Below are 20,483 nucleotides of genomic sequence, written 5' to 3' on the forward strand. Positions count from 1 at the left end.
CACAGCAAAAGTGAAGCAGAGAAATGTGAGCAAATGTTTGCAGTGAAAAAAACAATGCCCTTGTGTTTTGTTTCCCAACACAACCAGATGCAACAGAGGACGGGAGGCACAAGGGCACAGGTACATTGGGGGAGCTGGTGGAAGGCAGAGGCTGGAAGTAGAGAGGCCAGGCAAGTGTAGCAGGAAAGGTAAAAGCAATCCCTGTTTCCATTTGCCTGTGCCCCAGTCCTATTTTCCTCAAGGCGAGGGAGAGGGAGGACCATGTCCAAGGCTGTCGTCCAGAGTTGCCTCTTTCCCCAGGCTCTCCCAGCCCTGCCGGGACTGCTGCAGATTCCCAGGGACACCTCCAAGCTGACCGCAGGCATCTTCTGAAGGGGCAGTCTGGTCTCGAGGTTTTGTATTTCAGATGCAAATGCCACTGTGGGCTTAGAGGCCACTAATACGTATGACTCCCAGGGAAGCTGATGGATATGGGTTCAGGGGAATAAATGCAAGCCCAGTAGGAACTGTCTTTGTGTCTTATATCCCACACTCAGGGGAAATCAGGACAGCTTGTTACCACTATGCAAGAGGTTGGGAAGCATGCACTCATTCATCCAGAATCAGCTCTTGTTGGAAATGTAGAGTTTTTCTCAACTGTTTTGCTATTGCCTTTCTAAGGCAAAAAGAAAACGAAAAAGAAAGGTCTGTGCCATCCAGGATATACATAATCCTGCCAAACAAACTCGATTCCTCTGTTGGCTAGAATTACAAACCTGTACATGGCAGGAAGGCTAGCAAATCAGCTAAAAGAAAAAAAAAAAAAGAGAGAGAGAGAGAGACTGGTCGGCTGCTTCTGTTTATTCCTTCTCAGAGCAGTAGGGGGAGAAAAGAGATCAACTTAAAATTCACGATGGTCAGTCTTTCTTACACTTGATTAGCCTGCACAAATCCTTGCCATAAGTCTCCCAGGGTGATGTTCACTAAGAATTCCCTCCACCCAGCACAGGAAAAAAGGCCCTAGAGGGTGATTGAAGACCAAGAGGCCAAATTTAGGTTGCTCTGAACTAGCCTGTGGGAGCCAAGAGCATAATGCTTATCCTCTAGGAAGGATGCATTGTGAGAGGATCTTGTGAGGCTAAGTGAGAATTATTTTACACCACAACACACCTTCGGCCAGCTGCTCTGGGGACTCATCTTTACACTGTGTATAGCAGTGGATGAAGGTGTTATCTCTTCTGAAGCACCTGCTGCTGACCACTTGAAATTTCAGAATGTGAGCTGTGAACCAGTTACTTCAGTCTTCCTTTCCCTCCCACTCCACCAAAGTAAAATGGGGGACAATAATGCACCATAAACTCTTTGAGATAAATATGCCTCATATCTTTGGATAATATCTATCTACCAGATTGCTCAGGAAGCTCAGGGTCTGACAGATTCCACCACGGAAACAAAGAAAAAAAATCTTCAGTTGTGCAGCTCCTGAGGTCTTTAAACAACATGGCTTGAGATTTTTGGCAAAGGAGAAAGGGGAACATCACAAAAAAGAGAGTTAGCCCTCTGTGCTGCAGATACTCTGTGCCATCCTGGCAGGAGAAAGAGAGATTCATGGCAATGGGTGGGGATTCAGCAGTTCCCTTTGCAAATGTTGTGGGGTTTATGTCTAACTCTAGGTCCCGATTTAGGAAAGCCTCTAAGTCTGTTGTTAATGCCTCTTTCCTGAAGGGCTTCATTTGTGGAGCTTAGTTATCATTTCTACTGTAGACCACTGGGGAAAGAGTTTAAGACATGTCCAACAGATGCTGTGTGCCACACTGGCAAAACACTAGCGGTGAGAAATTTCAGTGGGACTGTTTTGCTTAACTGAAATGTGTACGTGCCCATAGAAACAATGACCAATATTACACGGTTTATGGCCACAAAACTGCTTTTTCTCTTGCTAGATTTAAAAGTAATAAAAAATTCACCAGCTATTTGTGAGGAAATTACTGGTGAGGAAACTTTTCCAAGGTAAGTAAATTTTGCAGCTGAATTTCTTGGCATAAATGTTATTCACATCCTTCCCCATGGCTACCCACTCATAAAACAGCCAGATGCTTAACAGCAATCTCAAAATAGCCTGCTACAAGGAACAATTGCATGGGAATTATCAGACAGGTTGTGATGGATACACTTGACCCCTAGCCGTACCTTGGTTCAGGCTGACTAAGGAGCAACAGGTCTCACGCCCTGTGGTGAACCTGTAAGCTGGAAAGCTCCTGGCTCACATACAAGGGAGTGAAAGTGCCTCGGAAAAATACTTTGAAACATGGTTTCAAAACCCAAAAATGCAAGATAGCCAAAGTACAGAACAAGATACCAGAGCTAAAACAGACATCTGTCTTGCCTATACTATTGACTAGCAGCCAGCTACTTCACTCTATAAATATTACCATCAGGATGAGCCCAATTTGAGCTCTCCTGAATTGCACCTGGACTGCATGCCAGGTGACTCTCCCCTTGAGCAGGGATGCCTCCCAAGATTTGAGATCCCTTACCTGAGACTAAGATCCCTTGCCCAAGATGGAGAGATCCCTTACTTGCAGTAGATCCTCGGTAAGTGACTGCTAGCACGCTGAATTAATACTAATGAAACATCACTAATCCATGTAGCTACTCAATATTAGTTATTATAAACTTTACATAGATAGTTCCATCAGACATAAACCGTTGTCCAGGTCTGAGACTAAGATTGGACCTAGCCACACCTAGGCTTCATAAGGAGTTTAGAAAGCAAGGGGGTCCACGCTGAACCTCGTGACTCAATGGGAGGGTTTTCCTTACCCTTTGTGTCTCTGGTCTCTGCATGAATCATTCTAACTCGATGCTAACTCAATTTTCCTTTGTATGTTTCTTCCATGCAGTAATTAGCAACGTGAACCTTGCCATCAAACTTACTGAACCTTGGTAAACCACTGTTAAACTTTGTTAAATTCCATCGAATTTATTGAACTCTGTCAAATTATTATTTTACCTCAATAAAACATATTGCTGCTTCTCTCTTTTGAGTGAGGTGCATTCCACTCACCCGTGACACAGGTGAAAATCTGCATTTCCAGCAATGTGAAGAACTTCATATCAGTAGTTACATTTGCCTGTGTCATCATACGTGGACATGTGTATGAATGACTGTCCCTCATCTGAATGGCTTCACCCAGATAATGCCATTTTGCAGATCCCGTGGAAGTTGACTCCTCCACACACTGAGGCTGGAAGAACTTGGAATGAAAACTGCAACAGTCTGCATACCAGGCAAAAGGCATGTCCTTTGGCAAGTGATGACCAAGAACACCAAGTTTTTTTCTTTGTCATATAATTTGGGGTTTTCTGTGTTAAAACAGGTAGGCTGCTTGCCTACCTCTCTTTGTGCCTATTGAAGACTTTTCAGCACCAGTGGACTCTCAGTTTTATCCCTGCCCTTTTAAGCACATAATTCCATGCTTATATGTAATACAAATACTAGTCCATCATCAGAGAGGCAAGAAGGTAAGTCAGATTGAGGCCAGCCCTATTTCTGGGGAGTAGAGATATTCATGTGCTCTGCTTATTTTTAGCAGAAGATGGTGGGTAAATCTGAGCCAGCACGTTTTTCATTCAATCTGTCCCTGGACACTAACAGATGGTGCCTCCTTGTGCCAAGCACTAATGCACTTTACATTGGCACTCACTGTCAGGACACAAAGCCCGCCAAGTCCCCGCTAAATCTGCTGATGCCAGGAAAATTGATAATAAACAGCTAGCTAGGGACAAAGTCCCAAGTTTTTCCTCTACCTCCAAAGTAGCACAGAAGCTGTACCAGTGCAATGGTGTCAGCTGCTCTCCAGCTCAATGCAGCTATCAGTGCAGCAAAGGAGGCTCCTGGACTGGGAAAAAAGGGTTCCTGAACTCCTTTTTGAACACAGTTATGTATCTAAAGATGGAGGGAGATCCATCTGCTTCATAGGAATTAGCTTTGTGCTTAAAACTGGGCTTTGAGAACCTTCACAACTTGTGCCTTAATGCTCAAACATCTGAACTAATGACAATTAATATAAATATAAATCATTCTAAATATAAATATATATGGATACATATCACCTGGCAGGGTGATCCTATTGTTTAGCAGTCCTTAGTACCCCTTGAGCACTGAACATACTAAATTCAGTCTTACAGGTCTACTTCCTATGGTTACCAATCCTATGTATGATAAGGTCACCTACAAAAGAAAATTCAACAGATTACTCTAAGGAGCTCACTGTTTTACAGGTCGTTGTGTTTATTCTTTGAATACAAGCATCCAAAATTCTTGAGCAGTAAAATTCCTGTTCCTTTCCACCAGCTGCCTCAGCGCCCAGGCTTCTTTCTTGGATTGTTCGAAGCTGCGTATCCACATCTCTTGTAGAGAAGTCCAGCCAGGGTTTGAAGATGAGAACCAGAATGCCTCTGGTTTAGGGCAGCTCAGATGGTTTACCTGAGCCTTCCACCTCTGGGGCAGCCATCCCTGGCAATGGAGACAAATAAAAGGGTTATTCAGGGACCCTGGCAGACAGAGAAGAAAGGTGCTATGCCATTAGTAAACAATCAAAGCATGTCAGTGACATTTTCCTTCCCACTACAGGCTCTAGCCAGGTCCTTGTGGATGTCAGAGGGGAAGCTCTCCTCAAAGTGCCCAGGACAAAGCCAGTCATGCTGACAAGAGCCAGAGTCTCAGATCACGTCTGGCTGAAAATGAGCAGAACCAACCCACCCAAACTGAAATTCTAAGCAAGGAGTTCTATTTTCATCATTATATTATTTTTTCATCTTAAATACGCACACACTTAATGAGATTTCTTTAAGGAGAAAAAACAAGCCATGAATCTGACCAGGGGAGCAAAGAGGTCTTCATAGTATTCTTGACTAAAGAGCCACAAGAGCATGGGGAAGGAGTATCTGTATCTAACCTATTTATACCTTTCCATGGTTGTATTCCTAGCTCAAAAAGAGGACATCTGTCCAGATTTGCAACAGATTCAAACAGGAAAGCCTGGCTAAATGTAATGCTTACCAGTTTGCATTTCCCATCACTTCGGCTCACCTTAGTAACTTCAAATGCTTTCTTCATCTCCCTTCACCTGGCTGATCACATAGTGTATTGCACAGACCGTGACCAGCTAAAATATGGCCTAATGGATGTAGGACAGCTGTAGGATACTAGAGCCATTGACCAGTTCTGTTACTGGACACAAAAAGGGTTTTTTTGATTAATGCTGATAACCGAGCTCGTGGAGAGTTTAAAAAATGGCTGCTGACTCTTGGTACGTAAACCTGGAAATCTTAAAGGAATGTGGCAATTAAAATGAGTATCCATCAACTCAGAAATGTATGTGGTGAGAGTTTTTAGCTTCAGTCTAATTCCAAGCAATGCTCTGTTTATACCAAACAAATCCACCACAGCTGGTAGCCTCAGGAGACTGAACAGCTCATGGTGCCTTTCAAATGGCCTTCCGGTGTCACGGCTGGCACCCTTGCAAGACTGCTGGACCCTCAGTGATGGGCTTCCTGATAAGACAGCCATTTCTAGCTGGTCTCTATCAGCATAATTTCAAGAGGATTAGACTCAGAGGAACAGGTCCACTTCCTCTCACAAATGCACAACCTGGCTTAAACATCGATGTTTCAATGTTTAGTCACCAAATGTGGCCATAGACAATGGCATGTTGTCACTACAGGTTTGCACATACCCACACATATGCAGACCCAGACGGTCATAGAGTATTTAAGTCAGGAGGGTCCTCCAGTGATTGTCTAGTCCAGTTCCCTCTTCCAAGCAGGTCTAATCATATCTGATTGCCTAGGGAAGCACTGAGTTGAGTCTTAAAACACTGCCAAGGACAGAGATCCCACAACCTCTCTAGGCAACCTGTTTCTAAATGTTCCAGGTCATCTAAAGCAAGTCAGAGATTTAGGCTACTTTCTGTAGCCTAATAAAAACTTCCTTCCTGAACCATTCAAGCCTTCCGCTGAAATGACCACCAGCTAAACAGTCAATGTGTCTGAGCTCAAGCTCTGCAGCAGTATGAGGAACACATGATCTGGCCATGCACCCACACCTTTTTCCAACACCTTTGGACATGAGGATGCACAACCCAATGGCATTTCAATACCAGTGGTTGTAGGCTGGCCAGAAATCTGGTAACCAAACTTCCTGGGACAAATCTGAGCCTAGTGCCATTTTAAAGCCTCTCTGAGACACAAGGACAAAGTCTCAAGTACCTTTTCTTTCCTTCTGATGTTTTCCCACACTCTGTTACACACCATGCACTCAAAGGTGTCAATGTAATTGTCCTGGGTGATATCTTGCACTCCCCACTTGCGTTCCTTCATCGCCATAAGAAGCCTTGGGTTGGAAATGTCTCCTTTCAGTTTCCATTGTAGGTAGGACTCATATTCGCCATCGTTTGTATCCAGTGTTTTGATATAGTGGGCCAGCTCCCGAGGGTGTGAAAAACTGGATACCAGGATTGCACTCTTGTTACTAGGAAGCCAGTCTACAATGCTGGGAGACCCAAAGTACACTGGTACCACTCCCAACTTCAGCGGCCGCCAGAGTTTTTCAGTGATGTAGTCTTCACAGACAGCATTTTCAAAAGCAAGAATGAACTTGTACTGTGCCAGTATTTTATAGAAGTTCCCATCATCCATGGCAGTTGGACTTCTGAGATGCTGAGGAAGGTCTCTGTTATGCAGACATTCCCCGTAAGAGTCTACTTCAATGTGGCACATCAGCTCACGCACATAGCTGTCCCGGTCAGAAGGAGGGTTGCAGTCAGACTGCACATATACAAGTGGTGCAAGCCTCTTCCTCAGGCTGTTCTTCATCTGCAGTGGGATCATGTACGTCAATGACTTCAGGACCTCTACACCCTCAAGGTACTGAGTGGTCAGTGGTAGGTGAGAATGGCGGCTAAAGGTTGCAGTGTGGTTGAATAAGGTGATGGTCGGTTCGTGGAAGAGTTTGTAGTTGTTTTTTGGCGACTCTTCATGGAAAAGGGCCCAATCATGATAGTCTTTACGAGGGAGGGGTAGGCTGTCTATAGTGAAGTCAGTACCTAGACAAAAGCAAACACTGTTTAGTCTGCCCCCATCTATCATGCCACACTAACTACAATGACACAGAAGTGTAGTTTTAATTTAATATCAGTCCTACAACCGTCACATTTATGACATTATAAGGCAGTATTGCAAAGAGAGCAATTCACGTGAAGACAGAGGAGTATTACGACAGATAAAACTGAATCTGGCAGCAGAAGAATCTAGAGAATGGGGATCAGTAGTTAATACTAGAAATGGTTTCCTTTCACTTCATATTAGTTTAAAGGCCTTTCATTTCAAAGGCTCACTAGGAATTTTACATTTTAATGCGCTGAAATGAGACTAATAAGATGCTTAATAATCCCCTGGTTCTGTAAATAGGGGAACAGATGGTATTGCCTCTGTCTATGATGTGAGGGAAATGGTTACTGCAGAGCTCAATTTAATTCTAGTAGCAAAACAACAAAAAAGATGCTATATATTGGACAGGGTTAAGGAGGAAAATTACAGGAATGACTTCAAGTCTTGGAAAGACATTGTACTAGAAAGACTTTGGAAACCAATCTATTTATTTTATCCAAGAGAGAATTAAGAGGTGATGTATCACAGCTGCCTACCAGATATATAAAAAAGTAGCTTCTGGTAGAAGATGGCTCCTCAAATTAATGCCAATAGTATAAGAATAACCATGTCTAAACTCTAAAAACAGACCACTGTTTTTAGAGTGGAGGCACTGCAGCTGCTTGTGCCTCCCTTAGGTAGCATTAGGAAATTAATTAAAAATAAGGAAAGCTGTGGTGGAAGCTTTAGGACAAACCTAGAAGCCTTTTGTGAAAGGCTCGTCTGTGCAAAACTGAATTCAAAATACCAGCTCGTGAATCTGGCCCTTGCTCTCCCTTCAGTACCACTGTACTACACTCATGTGACTAGTCTTATTGCACATTAAATGCAAAGCTGATGAATCTCTGTCAAGATACTTCCTCCCCGTCTCATAACTGTATCTATTTTTTACTTAAGTACAAGCACTGAATATACGAAACTTTTAACTGGTATTCTCAAACAAGGGAGGTTCATAAACTGAAACAAACAGTGAACAGCTGGTATAGAAAACACCACAAATCCCTTCTCTTTGGACAAGCTATTCTACCATCCCAGTCACACGTGTAACTTTTCATTCTCTGTTCTACCCTTGACCTCAAACCACTGATAGGAAAAAAGAGGGAGCTAGCAAAAGTCTAACACACAATTTTAATCTAAAAACTAATACATAAAGGAGGAAAAAAAATGCCCAGTGGTCTTTGTGGCTGCACAAGCCTGCCAAGATGACTCCAACAATGACCTTATACCATAGGACTTCGGTACTGCAGTGAAGATGGATGTCAGCTGCCAGTAACATAACAGCCTCCTACAGAGCAAGATCCTTCAAGAGCATCAGGTAGGGTTTTTTGAGGCCACTAAGTACCTGACCTTCTGTTTTCCACTGAAGGGTGGTCCCAAGCCCTCAGCACTAGAAGGATGAAGGGCTGTGCCACTCACTGAAAAATGTTATTTGCTGCCTCTGGTTCTGATGTGTTATAGTGATACAAGAAGGTGAGGAAAACTGAAAGTGAATCAAATTCTCACAGGGAAGCTTATAAGGCGTATCTGGTTTTGAAAACACTTTGTTCTAAGCGACGCCCAGAAGAGAAGCAGCAGAGCATACAGACAATAATGAAATGCTGTGGATTGAAACCATAGCACTTCAGGTCTGTCTCTCGCAACAGTGCTCCCTCTTTAAGGTAGTATTGCAGGGAAGAAGGAAGGAAAATGCAGGAAAGAACAAGACAAGGAAAGGGATAAGAGAGAGAGACAAGAATGCAACATGTAAAACTTAATAAACAAGGAGAGAATTAGGCAAAGGGAAACTTTTAAAAAATGCACTATAGATCAGAGCACATCAGAATGACTGATTCTAGTGTAACATTTAATCAAACTCAGTCCAGCAAGAAGACAAAAATCTTTTAAGGATTAAAGGGAAAATAACATCAACATGTTCCCTACCCCATGAGATGAAGGAAATAAAGGAGCTTATGAGGGGATAAAGAAAGCACAAGAAGACTACAATTACGAGCAATTTCAACTTCCAAACTATTAATTAGGAAATCTTAGATATGTGGCAAAGTGCAGAAGAGAAAGACAGATGCTGTCAGGAGTCCTGCATCTTACGAGACATCTTTCATTCAGGATTCATACTCCAAGGACTCAAAACTCCAGCGCAGAAAAGCCAGACATCCTCCTCCCTTAGGAACAATATCCCTGAGGCTCTGACAGCATGGCACCAGATCCAGCTCATGCTGAGTCAGTTGCATTGGTAGCTAATGCTACACGTAAAACTCTTGTGAAGTATGTGACACTGAAACGGTGGAGTTGGGAATCCCTTCCAAAAGCAGAGACAATATCCAGCAAGTGGATGCCACGTCTCACTTCCAAACAGGAGACGGTGGCACTTGACAAAGTCATCACCTACACCTAGGGGCATCCCAGGCCAGGACAGTAAGTCAGGACAAGCTGCAGAAAAGCAGGTGTTCCTAGCAAAGCAGTTCTGCTGGAAAACATCTGTACCCCATATTTTTGCATCAGATTTTTTCTAAGCTTTGGATCATTCTCCTCTTGACTAGCTCACTGACCAAGGGGAAAATGAATGCAGTTTCTTTGGAAGGTGAAACTGTGCCCTGAACCAACCTTAGCAGGGAAATGCAGATATTCAAGTTTTCACTCAGCAGGCTGTTTAGAGGGAAATTCTGGAACACCAAAATCTGCCTTTTTGCAGGCCCACAACTCAGTGTATCAAGGTCAGAGTGTGTGTGTGTGTGTGTGTGTGTGTGAAGCTTTTCCGTATTGATGCAGCATTTTTTTTCACCTTCAAGACCACCTATGAGCTTTGTCTCTGCAGGTTTTAGCATTGTGAGATCATTTATTGTGGTTTAAAAATAAGTAACATTTTCGCATATCTTGACACTTGTCTTTACACAGTTTGTAGCCAGCAACACTAGAAAAAGAAAAAAATAACACAAGAGTCTTTTGCCCAGTATAAATAGTCCTTTAAAAATAAGTAAGTAAACCATGTCCACTAGCCTGCTAAAAATTGACAGTAATAGTCTTCCTAATGCTGAAACAAACAAACAGAATTACTACCAGAGACCAAAAATACCAGACTTTACAGCTTTCATGTGATGCAAACCCAGCTTTCCTTGTCTTTAATTGGGTCAGCTTCTCATTCCTTTGCTGTTATTCCTTCACTTTCATGCTTGACCACTATATTATCAACTGACAAAGCTGACCTACTTGGAGCTCTGAAAAGATTAGTGGTGAGAAGTTTTTGGTTCACTGTTAATAACCAAGCTAAAGGCCCCTCTTTCCTATATTTCCAGTTCACCTGTCCCCTCAGTGAGTGAATGAGATTCAGGACTGTTTTATTTTGTTTCCATACAAAGGAACTGATCCTACCAGTCACAGAAAAGCATTTGGCTTTATTTTTCCACCTAAAATTCACTTTTTCTCTGAAAAGCAACTGTGTGGGGGAAAAGAACAAAATTAACAAAAATAAGGCCTACTTTTAAAAGATACATCTTTTGTGTTCTGTAGATTCACATTACAGTACACGTAGTGGGAAGTTTCTGAGGCTGCAGAGCCAGAGCAGCTCAGAAGGTTGCACTAGCTGCTGCACCCTGTGCAGAATCAATAGGTTTCTTTCACTACTTTCCATTTACAGTCTGCTAGCAATCTCTCGGCACATGAGGCAGGGGAGTTGCACAGTTACCAGCGAGGGCATTATTTTAGGACAAAAGACTTGCACAAGTGCAACAAAGGCCTTGCAGAACCTCTGCTAGGGGTGACAAGCCAGAAGACTGGAAAAAGCTGGCTTGATCTCAGTCTGTCTTTCATGACTTGGCAGCTATGGGAAATGATCTTTTCTCCCATGAACAGGGAGCATATGTGATTGGAAAGCAGCATGAGACAAGGCAACAGTCATCCCACAGACGTGCACGGTCACTTTTAAAAGTACTTTTACAGAGAACGTGCATCTCTGGATCTCTGATGATGGTATTCAGCACCAGGCAAAGTTTAGCACAATGAGCTGCCTAAGTTTCCTGCTCTCAGTGATTGCCACCTAGAATATTTAATCTCTAAAGGAAAATAACTGGGCAGGCGGAAAAGTTACTCCTTTAAAAGAAACACATCCTTACCATAGAACAGAAATCCTCTCGTCATCTCATTGTGCTGGTAGGTCTTGTTGATTGTAAAGAAGCAAACATCCTCTCCGCACTGACCCAATCTCCCTGTTTCTCCAGTTAGGGGAGACCACCAGAGCAGGATGGGGTAGTGATTTACATCAGACTCTGTCTTCAAGCTGCTGTGAAGTTCCTGCTTCTTAAACTGAAAAGCGTGTCTCTCCACAGGCTTTAATGGGCCACTGTGTAAACTGGAGATCACTGCCACCTTATTCTCTGAATTGCCCAGTTCAGTGATAACCTTCAGGGAAATAAACATACATATCACAGCGTATCACTGTCATTACCCAGGACATCTGCTTGACAAATTAGAGTTTAAGCATCAAGCACTAACTAAGTCTGCATGTGAAGTTTCTATCATATGCTGAAGTTTCACTGACTGCAGCCACCATCCAGGTCATGTTATGTCAGAACAGCAAAAGCTTTAATTTGAATTTGTAAGGAGGAGGCAGGAAATACATTTCTGTACTGAGATATGGCCATATCACGTATGATTTAACAACACAACTTCTGCTTTCTCCCTGGAAAAAGCACAAAACTGAGAACAGCCCTTCAGTAGCCAGGTTTCTTCTGGAAATTAGCTGTAAAAAAAAAAAAAGATGAAGTTTTCATGTCTCTGTGTGGCCACCTGTACTCACCCTTATTAATTTTTAAACCACTGATTGAATACCCCAGGTGAGGACAGGTCTTAAAGACAATATAACTACAACTTCATGGCTAGCTAGAGGAGAAAAATCCCATTTCTATGCAGAGAAGTAAACAACCTACCACTATGAACCATCATTTACAGATCTGAAACCCTATGAGGAACGTTAAAAATTCTGCACCCATAGGAGAAGCCTCTAACACTGCTCACCACCAGCCATGAGAGAGAAGTCCCCAGAAAATCTGGGGTATTTCTGGTGCCCATGAAGCCACCACTCTTTTCTACAGGTAGTACCTGCCATAAAAGTGTCCTGTGGCAGAGAATTCTGTTGAGTGAAGTAACAGAAATGGTGCCAGCAGGTACTGCCACAGGATACATAGCTCCTGCTCTTAGCTTTAGTGGGGCAAAGACCTTCCTGCTACCATGCAAATAGCTTTTTGTGCATGCGCCTTCACTGGCAGTGCATAATGCCACCCCAGGAACAGCTGCAAGAATGATGGGGGAACTCAAACCCACCAGACAGTTTTGGCCACACTACTTTCACTTGTTGGATGGCTCTGAAGGAGGATACTGGAAAGTGGGAGAGTGTTGTTTATATTAAGTTGTTTGAAAACATTTATCTTCCCTGATAGCTTTACTGCATGCATTCATTTTGCTGTTTGCTGTGTCATTCGCTCTCACTGTGTAGCAAAATACACTGATTGTAGCTAGACTAAATAGGCTCTGTGCAACACGGGATACTGGAACAGCACACACAGGAGGCTGTGCAAAGTGCAGCTGTACAGAAAAATACAGAAAACACTCCCACATTGGCGAGTGGACAAGATACTAGCTAGGGAAAAGATTCACATGTCTAATAGTTTGACAAGATGTAACTGCAGCAATGTAATTGAAATAAGCCTGTAACTTCCTCATGTCCAGGTTTCTCCAGGAACATGCTCCTCCTTTGCTTCCAAATTTTGCCTTGGCAGAATTTAAGGAAGAATTTAAGTCTTCTATATTTGCACAGAATTTCTAGTAGCTCTCCCTGAACTCCTAGGGGTCGATACACCCCATCTATATCGACAGCTCATTTGCTACAGGAGTCCCAGCACCAGGGCACCAAGCGTCACCGCCCAGTGAACGCTCCCAGACAAAAATCCCAGCTAGGCACAGGGAAGGTCTAACCAGCTCCAAACCTGCTTAGCTGTGGAGGTGCAGTGGAGTCACAAACGCTCCCAATAAAGGTCCTAACTGAAGTCTCTCATAACTGAAGTCTCCCACAGGCCCATGACTGCCAGCCAAGGCCGATTCAATTTGTTGTTGTTCTCTCTAAAAGTTGTTCTCTTCTAACAAAAATCTAGGGTAACCTGCACCAGCCACAAATTAATATGCCTCCACATTGATTTTTCTCTCATGCATTTTTTTACTGACCAGCTACTGGACTTCCCAACACTAAGAATGGCCTTTGAGTCAGGACTGATGGACAGATTTCCATCACCACTTACTGATGTGCTCAGATTTTCCTGGTCTGTCTGCCATATTACTATGAAATGGGTCCAGCCTTGCCTCCCTGCCTAATGAGTTCAAACACATGAACAGAGGAGGCAATGCTGGATGGAGGCAACACAATATGGCACGGTATGGTACACCACTCCTGAGAAACTCCTCCAGGAGCCGAGGAGCTATACAAGAAAGGTGTTCTCTGTGTAATGTCAGCTATTACCACCAGGCCAATGCTGCTGACAGAGTTTCTTTAAACTTTAAACACTCCTCTTAAAGCAGAGACTTGTTACAGAAAACACTTGTCGCCTTCCATGCTCTCTCTCATCTGCCAGAATTGTGTCATACTTTGAGAGTGTTCTCATGCATACCCTCCCCTTTCCCCTGTACCTGGAGTGTCATCACAAGGAAAAAGGCAGCTGCAAAGCAGAAGCAAGATGCCCACAGCTTCTTCCTCCTCATCCTAATCATGCTGCACTGCCAGGATGGCCAGAGCAGTTAGAGCTAGGCACGAGGAAGGCCAGTTTGTCTAAAATCTTCAGCCTTTGCTGCAGGGCTTTCCCACTCCATCCTTACTCCTCTTCATGGTGACCGCTGCTGAAAAAGGGTACAGCATCAATAAAGACCGCGCCTCAAGCTCAGTGGCTAGCTTGATGTCTACCCATAGCTTTCTGTAGGTGCCAGAGTCACATTTTGAGCCAGGTATCCAGAAAGCAGCCTGCACAAAACAGCACTCACATGCACAGCCCCAGGCATCTACTCTCCCTCTGTCATCCTGGACTTGGGCATCCTCTCTAAGCAGGGTCACACATCCTCTCACCCTTGCAGCCAGAGTAGAGAGACACTGATGGGCCTGGCTCAGCCCTGTGTGGGAGGGCAGCCATTTTCCTGAGTTTCAGATGGCAAACTGTGCTGCTTTTCAGCAGACTCACAACCAGCTGAGCGATGAAAGACTTTCCTTCCCTGGGCAAGTCCTGAAAATGCTCCTGGAGGAGGCACGCAACTATCTGGCCTTGGGACTTACTACACTGCAGTCTTCTGGGACTTCTGTTCACCAGTGTATTGAGCCCAATGCACAGATAAAGTAACCATACAGCACACACACAAACTCTCTCCCCACCTAAAAACATTTAAATTTAAGAAGTTCCCCTGCCCCTGTAATCTATATCTGTGCTGGTCTGCCTCTCCTCAAATAACTCTTCCCCTTCCCCAACACTTTTTTTCGCTTTCACAGTCCTACTGTTTTGCTGCATGCTGGATGTTACTGTGTGAAAATACCAACTCCTGACAATAGGAATAGGTGCATATTCCAGCATCTTAAAAGAAAAAAAAAAAAAAAAAAGAGGATGGGAGAAAGATAAGTCTTTATCTCTCAATGCAGAGGAGTAAAGTTTGAAAATGTGGGTATTCTGAAAGTTCAGAAAGCAGAAACACACACCAAAAATGTTTAATAAATTGCTATTTTAAAACTCCCCTCTTTCAGAGATGTGCCTCCTGTAATTCAGGCTGGTCCTCTATGAAAAGAAGGTGTATGTGGTTGGATTGACTCCATGTGCACGTACCTGCCAGCTTTCCCCCATCCTAATCCCACTCACAAAGTTCCAAAAACCTGACAAAGAGGGATGGGTCCCAAAACTACTGCCTGCTGTAGTACTACCTCTGTGGCGCTGGCAGATAGAGGCAAAAAAATGATCCTGTTTCTGCTTCCGCTGCAGCATGAGTTCATCCCTTCCCATCGACCATCAGAAAAGCCTCTTTAGTAAAACCTCACATGAAACCATGCTGTGTGAGTTCTACTCGGCATGGGACAGCTGCTTTTGAAGATTTTGTGTGGGCACAAAAGTGCACGGCTGCCAGCTGAGTGCTTCTCAAATCAGGTAGCATCTTTTTTAAAGCCCCTGCACCTTCTGTGCCTCCTGCATCATAGCCAAAACAGGGCACCAGGAGGGGAAGTGGCTGAATTCTGCCCACAACTGTGTTGGTGAAAATGTACTCGAGGCACACGCTGGAGCAGAACAGTACCTTTAATACCACGCGTCTTGCCCTCTGCATGGCAAAAAGTAAGACTCTGATGACCCACTGAATGGCCTCCTACCCCCTGTCCCGGTAAAAGAGTAGTAATCGTCCCATTTTTAGGTATTCTTCTAGAGGGGGAACTGCCCACACCACGGGTGTGCTGTACCAGGTGCCGCAGGGCATTGCACTGGGTCACGGCTTCATTCTCGCCCCTGCAGCGCCCGAGGCTCCGCACTTCGCGCAGCGGCCCTGCTTGGAGCGGGCCGCACACGGCGCTGCCCGTCCCAGCGCCGCTGGCAAAGACCCTGCAGCGCTTCCCCGCCTCGGTCAGGCCGAGCGGAGGCCCTGAGGGCTTGGGGAAGAAGGACAAATCACCGCCCCCGGCTGTCCTGCCAGAGCAGCAGCTCCCTGCAAATCCTTCCAAACTTCCGACCGGCTCTCCCTGCCGCCTCTCCTTCCAGCCCTGCCACGCTGCACCTCTCCGGGCTCAGCATCGCAGCCGGGGCTGTGCCTGCCCCGCCACCGCCGCCCCTTCCCTCCCCGAGGCTCAGCCCGTCCCGCAGCCCCGCCGGGGGCTGCAGCGCCGGCCCTGCTCCCCGCCCCTGGGTCGGGCATCCTGCGGCCAGGCGCCCGCCGCCGTACTCACCCCGAGAAAGTCGCTCCCGCCTCACCGCCGTCCCCCTCTGGTTGGCTTTGAGGGGGTTTGGGGCGGGTTTCTTATTTTACTTTCAGTGTGTGCACCTACTCGCTGCGCGGAGGCAGGCGGGGGCGGCTGCTGGGCCAGCGCTGCGCGGGGCCCCGCGGGGGGGCGGCGGATCCGCGCCTCCCTCCGCCCACCGCACCGCCAGCCGCCGCGGGGGGGGCGGCCCTTGTCGGGGTCCCCAAGGCCTCGACGAGGAAACGCAGGGGGCTCATCGGCCTGCGAGCGCCATCGCTTCCACACACCCCCACCCCCCCCGCTCCTCCTGCAAGTCCCGCACGGCAAGACCTCGCCCCCCCCGAAGAAATCCGTCCCTGTCACCGATTTCTATAGCTGTCAGCATAACCGCGCTCTTTGCGGTTTTATGTTTCTTACAACAGTGCCGTTATTTTAGCCGTTGCTATCTGGACGAGGACTTGGATTGACTGCATCAAGCCAGCGGGCTGTCAGAAATGCGTCATGGAAGTTGGGAAGCCCCGAAGGGCCTGGAGAGCCGGCCCACAGAGAGGGAACGCATCCCCGGCCGCGGCTCACAGAGAGGGAACGCGTCCCCGGGCCCTGGGGTGCCGAGCTGCGGCCAGCATCCCGCCTCAGAGTGTGCCTTGCCCCCAGCGCGGCCGAGGCATCCCCGCAGGGCCGTGCGTAAGCCATCAGGAAACAGTCCTCTCTGCCAGCTCAGTGTTTCCAGAGACCGGGCCCCTCTTTGTGCACTTTTTGGCATTTGCTATTTGTAGTGAAAGACATTTACTCTGACAGGCTGGTTCTGCAGGCTGAGGGCAGAGCCTGTATTTATCCACCCAATACGCACACGTGAACCATACATGTTTGTATTTATAACACGTCTGTCTCATAGATACACATTTGTATTAACACAGAGATATCTCATACCTACATGCTTCTTTGTATGTATGTGTATGTATACACAAACACTGGAAAGCGCTGTATCTGCTGCTTCTAACCCAGACGTGGCAGGCAGGGGAGGTGCAAGAGGCCAACTACCTGGGGGAGCAGAGGGAGGAAGAACCCCAAAGCAGGCAGAGGCAACACCTGATATGCCTCAACTGAAATGCATGAGTGACACAAATTGTGCAAATGTTATGCACGCAGCTCATGTGCTAACTCTACAGTGGGTCATGCCTGCAGCCTTCCCGAGAGGCTCACAGGGGTACCCAGTGGACAACCTGAATCCAGCCCTCTGCGGCAGTTTAAATGACCCCTGCCATGGTGGCTCTGCCCCCTTTCCTCCATAGCTATGCTTGCCTGCAGCCTATTTGGAGCAGCACCCACCTCTTCCTGCACATGCTGCCCCACGGAGCTCCCATTCCTCTCTGAGCTACCAGGCTCCTCCTAAGACTAGTAATTGACACTGCAGTGCTGGGACATGACAAGAGTTATTTATCCTTCACTCTTTGTTCAGAGCTTCATCGCAGCTCTCGTCCTATTTGTTGCTTCTTCCCAAAAGTCCTAGGTGCTGGAGTCGTATTTTTAAGTAGAAGCTTCAGGTGGGGTTTTAATACTCTCTGTGAAGTGTGGTTACAGATATTAGACCTGTAACATGAACAATCTCCACTGACTCTGAGCTAGGAGGCATGCAGCAAGAACCTCCAAGTATTATTTTGTAAAGCAGATCCATGCTAAGGCAGACTCCTGCTTTTGCAGGCCTGACTTAAGGCTCTCGGAGTGCCCTGAGGCTGAGAGGACTGAAGCTACCATGCCACAAGAAGTATGTACTTCAGTAAATTAAATTGAGCGGTTAGAAGCCTGGTACAGTTTATGGAAGGATTTGCTGTGATCCCACTGGGTTTTGGTCTGGTCCGTCATTTTAAAACTCAGTTATACTCATGGCTTTCAAGCTTCCTCAATTGATGAACTCCTAAGTTGCTCTCATGAGGACACAACTTGTTTGTAACATGCTTCAGCTTCCTGCAACACACTTGCTTTTCTCAGTTACCATCCCTCAAGCCTTTAGAAGCAGTTCACAGACCCCAACAACCCTCAGGTTCAGACTGAAAACACAGAAGCTAGTCCCGAGGGCAGTGGGATAGCTATCCTACCTGCTGTCCCCGCCATGCCATCAGCAAGATATTCTTGGACGAGCCCCATCCAGTGGCTGGCGTCAGAAAAGCTCACTTTTGTTTCTTGTCCTGCTATGCCACTCTGAGGAAATAAACTCCTATTGCAGGATCTGGCCTGTCTGTAATCCATGTTAAATAGCTGGTAAAGATACCAGCGTAAGCAGCGGCAATGGCAGGTCATCACGTGTTAGTTCTGGAGGAAGCACGACGAAAAAAAACATATTGTTGCTCAAAGAGCAGAGCTAATAAACCAGATTTCTTAAAGATCTGTGTCTCAAGTGCCCTCTGCCCATGGAGAGCTGTCGGTATCTAACAAACTCACAATGCAACCTCTCCCTCCGCAGGTCAGGAACAGCAAGTTCCCTTTCTGCTCTGTCTCTTACAAACCCGGATTTACTGCCTTTGAGGTTTCTCTCATTCATATGTGCACATTTCCTCTGATCGGTTTATAATTTTAATATAACTTGTTTCTTTTTAGGCCTATCTTGGATCTTTCTCTCTTTTTTTAGAACATTCTGCATTTTATAACTTTTTTCTTTCACTTAGGAACTGCTGGATATAATCTCTGTCTCTAGGTACGTCTTTCTCCATTTCCTTTTTGCCCTACTCATAGTCCTACAGTCCAATGCAACCCCTCAGTAGATTGCTCTGTTTTTTTTCCCTCCATTATGATATTACTATAATCTATAATACCCAGAGGCACCAACCAAACTCCAACAGTGACTCCAAACAGTCACTGTACAAACATCCTGGCAGAAACAAATGAAGTTCCCCCAAGCGCACCCATTAAAATAGACAGGGCAGAAAAAAGGCAGAGCAGCAAGGAAAGTGCGGAGGTCAAGTGACTTCCCAAAGGAGACAAAGCTGCTCAGTAACAGAAGAACACCTGTGGGCCTGATTATTCCTTATCCTGGATCTTGTGTTTTGACTTGCAGCTGTGCATTTATACTCCTTCATTGTTGCTCTAGCACCATTCTTCTTTCTGTAAAATCATTGTAAAACATGTGACATAACTACAGCCCTTTCAACTTGAGCACCCCAGAATTAACGACTTTAACCCTTTCCACCACACAGGGAATGATTTCCCACCTCTCTGAATATACAGCACAGATGCAGATGTATGCACAGCCCTAACTGCACATGTGCTCTGCCTGTCTTTAACCCTCCCTTCTCTAAAGCATCTCAGCATGCCCCGGGTTACAAACCTGTAACGCTGGGTCAGCTGCTTTTCCTGATGACTATCTTCAACTCAGCTACTTTGTCTTACTGGTCGACATCACTTTAGAGGACCTCCTGCCTTCCCCAATTTCACCCAGTGGTTACAACTGGCTGCTTCAAAGCCTCCTCTAATTCCACCTTTTACAGAGATCAGATTCCTCAGGCTTGCCCTTTCAGAAAGTTTGACTCTAAAATGGTGCCATTTTGTGAGTTTCTGTAGGGCAGGAAGCACAGCTCACCATACCTGCAGCTCCTTAGCATCAGCAATGCCAGGGACCTGCTGTTTGCAGCTCTGTAACTTTCCACCTCAGCTGCTGTAGCAGCTTTTCCCAGAGCCTGTTTTCCCATGTGTTCCCACAGTGCCAGTCGGTGCTGTTGGTCTCACGGCCTTGCACCTGCAAACCCTGATATTGGTGCGAGGGTGGGTTCTCATGGGAAATATGCTACTGCTGGCATGAGAAACACCTCCCCTCACTTGTTGTGTCTCAGATTGTAGTGCGTAGTAGTGAAAAACAAGCATAAAGCACAAGAGAGTAGATAGCAGCCACCCAAATTACCGATAGGCACTACCCCGTAACGCAAGGGCAGGGACGTGACCGTCGATCAGGACACAACGCCGACAGACCCTGCTGGGTCCACAGGTTTCTGTCAGAGCACGGTGGAAGGGGAAGAGCGAACCGGAGAAGCACCCCAGCCCTGGGGCCCGGGCCCGGCCTAACCTCCCGCCGCCTCCCCCGCTACGTTTCTGACGGTTAATTAGCAGACCCCTGGATTAAAGCTCCTCAGGGCGCAGCGCGGCCCTCGGGCGCTGCCCGGCCCGGTCCCGGGGCAGAGGGCAGCCGTCCTCCCCGCCGCCGGCCCAGCGCCACCGGCCGGCGCGCTCCGGCCAGGCCCCGGCGGCGGGAAGGGCGGCGGGAAGGGCCTCGCTCAGCCGCGGGCACACAGCCCCCGCCCTCCGCGCCAGGGGCGGCGATAGCGAGCCACCCGGCCGCTCTGCCCCCGCC

The 20,483-nt window shown here is 46.3% G+C and overlaps 1 protein-coding gene across 4 annotated transcripts; it reads right to left on the reverse strand.

The window, feature by feature from the left end:
- Nucleotides 1-4,250: 4,250 nt before the first annotated feature.
- Nucleotides 4,251-19,261, reverse strand: POFUT3 (protein O-fucosyltransferase 3). Of its 4 annotated transcripts, none has more exons than XM_075488293.1 (5): nt 19,148-19,261; nt 13,861-14,064; nt 11,298-11,583; nt 6,253-7,088; nt 4,251-4,498 (listed from the first exon to the last, which is right to left on the reverse strand). In XM_075488293.1, exons 2-5 carry the CDS (start codon nt 13,939-13,941, stop codon nt 4,274-4,276), a joined length of 1,428 nt encoding a protein of 475 aa, XP_075344408.1. In that variant the 5' UTR covers nt 13,942-14,064; nt 19,148-19,261; the 3' UTR covers nt 4,251-4,273. The 4 variants fall into 4 exon arrangements, with proteins under 4 accessions (XP_075344408.1, XP_075344407.1, XP_075344406.1 ...); XM_075488292.1 differs by lacking the exon at nt 19,148-19,261 and adding an exon at nt 16,133-16,365; XM_075488291.1 differs by lacking the exon at nt 19,148-19,261 and adding an exon at nt 16,133-16,365 and having other exon boundaries at nt 13,861-14,067.
- Nucleotides 19,262-20,483: the final 1,222 nt, after the last annotated feature.

This window comes from Mycteria americana, chromosome Z (genome assembly GCF_035582795.1).
Source record: "Mycteria americana isolate JAX WOST 10 ecotype Jacksonville Zoo and Gardens chromosome Z, USCA_MyAme_1.0, whole genome shotgun sequence".
NCBI classification, from domain to species: Eukaryota; Metazoa; Chordata; class Aves; order Ciconiiformes; family Ciconiidae; genus Mycteria; species Mycteria americana.

Bases quoted from the DNA above. Each gene is read 5' to 3' on its own strand.
- POFUT3 (XM_075488293.1), bottom strand. From the start codon at position 13,941: ATGATTAGGATGAGGAGGAAGAAGCTGTGGGCATCTTGCTTCTGCTTT. The intron at 11,584-13,860 runs GTACAGGGGAAA...ATTTCCCTGAAG, and splicing joins TCCTTGTGATGACACTCCAG to GTTATCACTGAACTGGGCAA. The intron at 4,499-6,252 runs GTACTTGAGACT...CTCCATTGCCAG, and splicing joins ACATCAGAAGGAAAGAAAAG to GGATGGCTGCCCCAGAGGTG.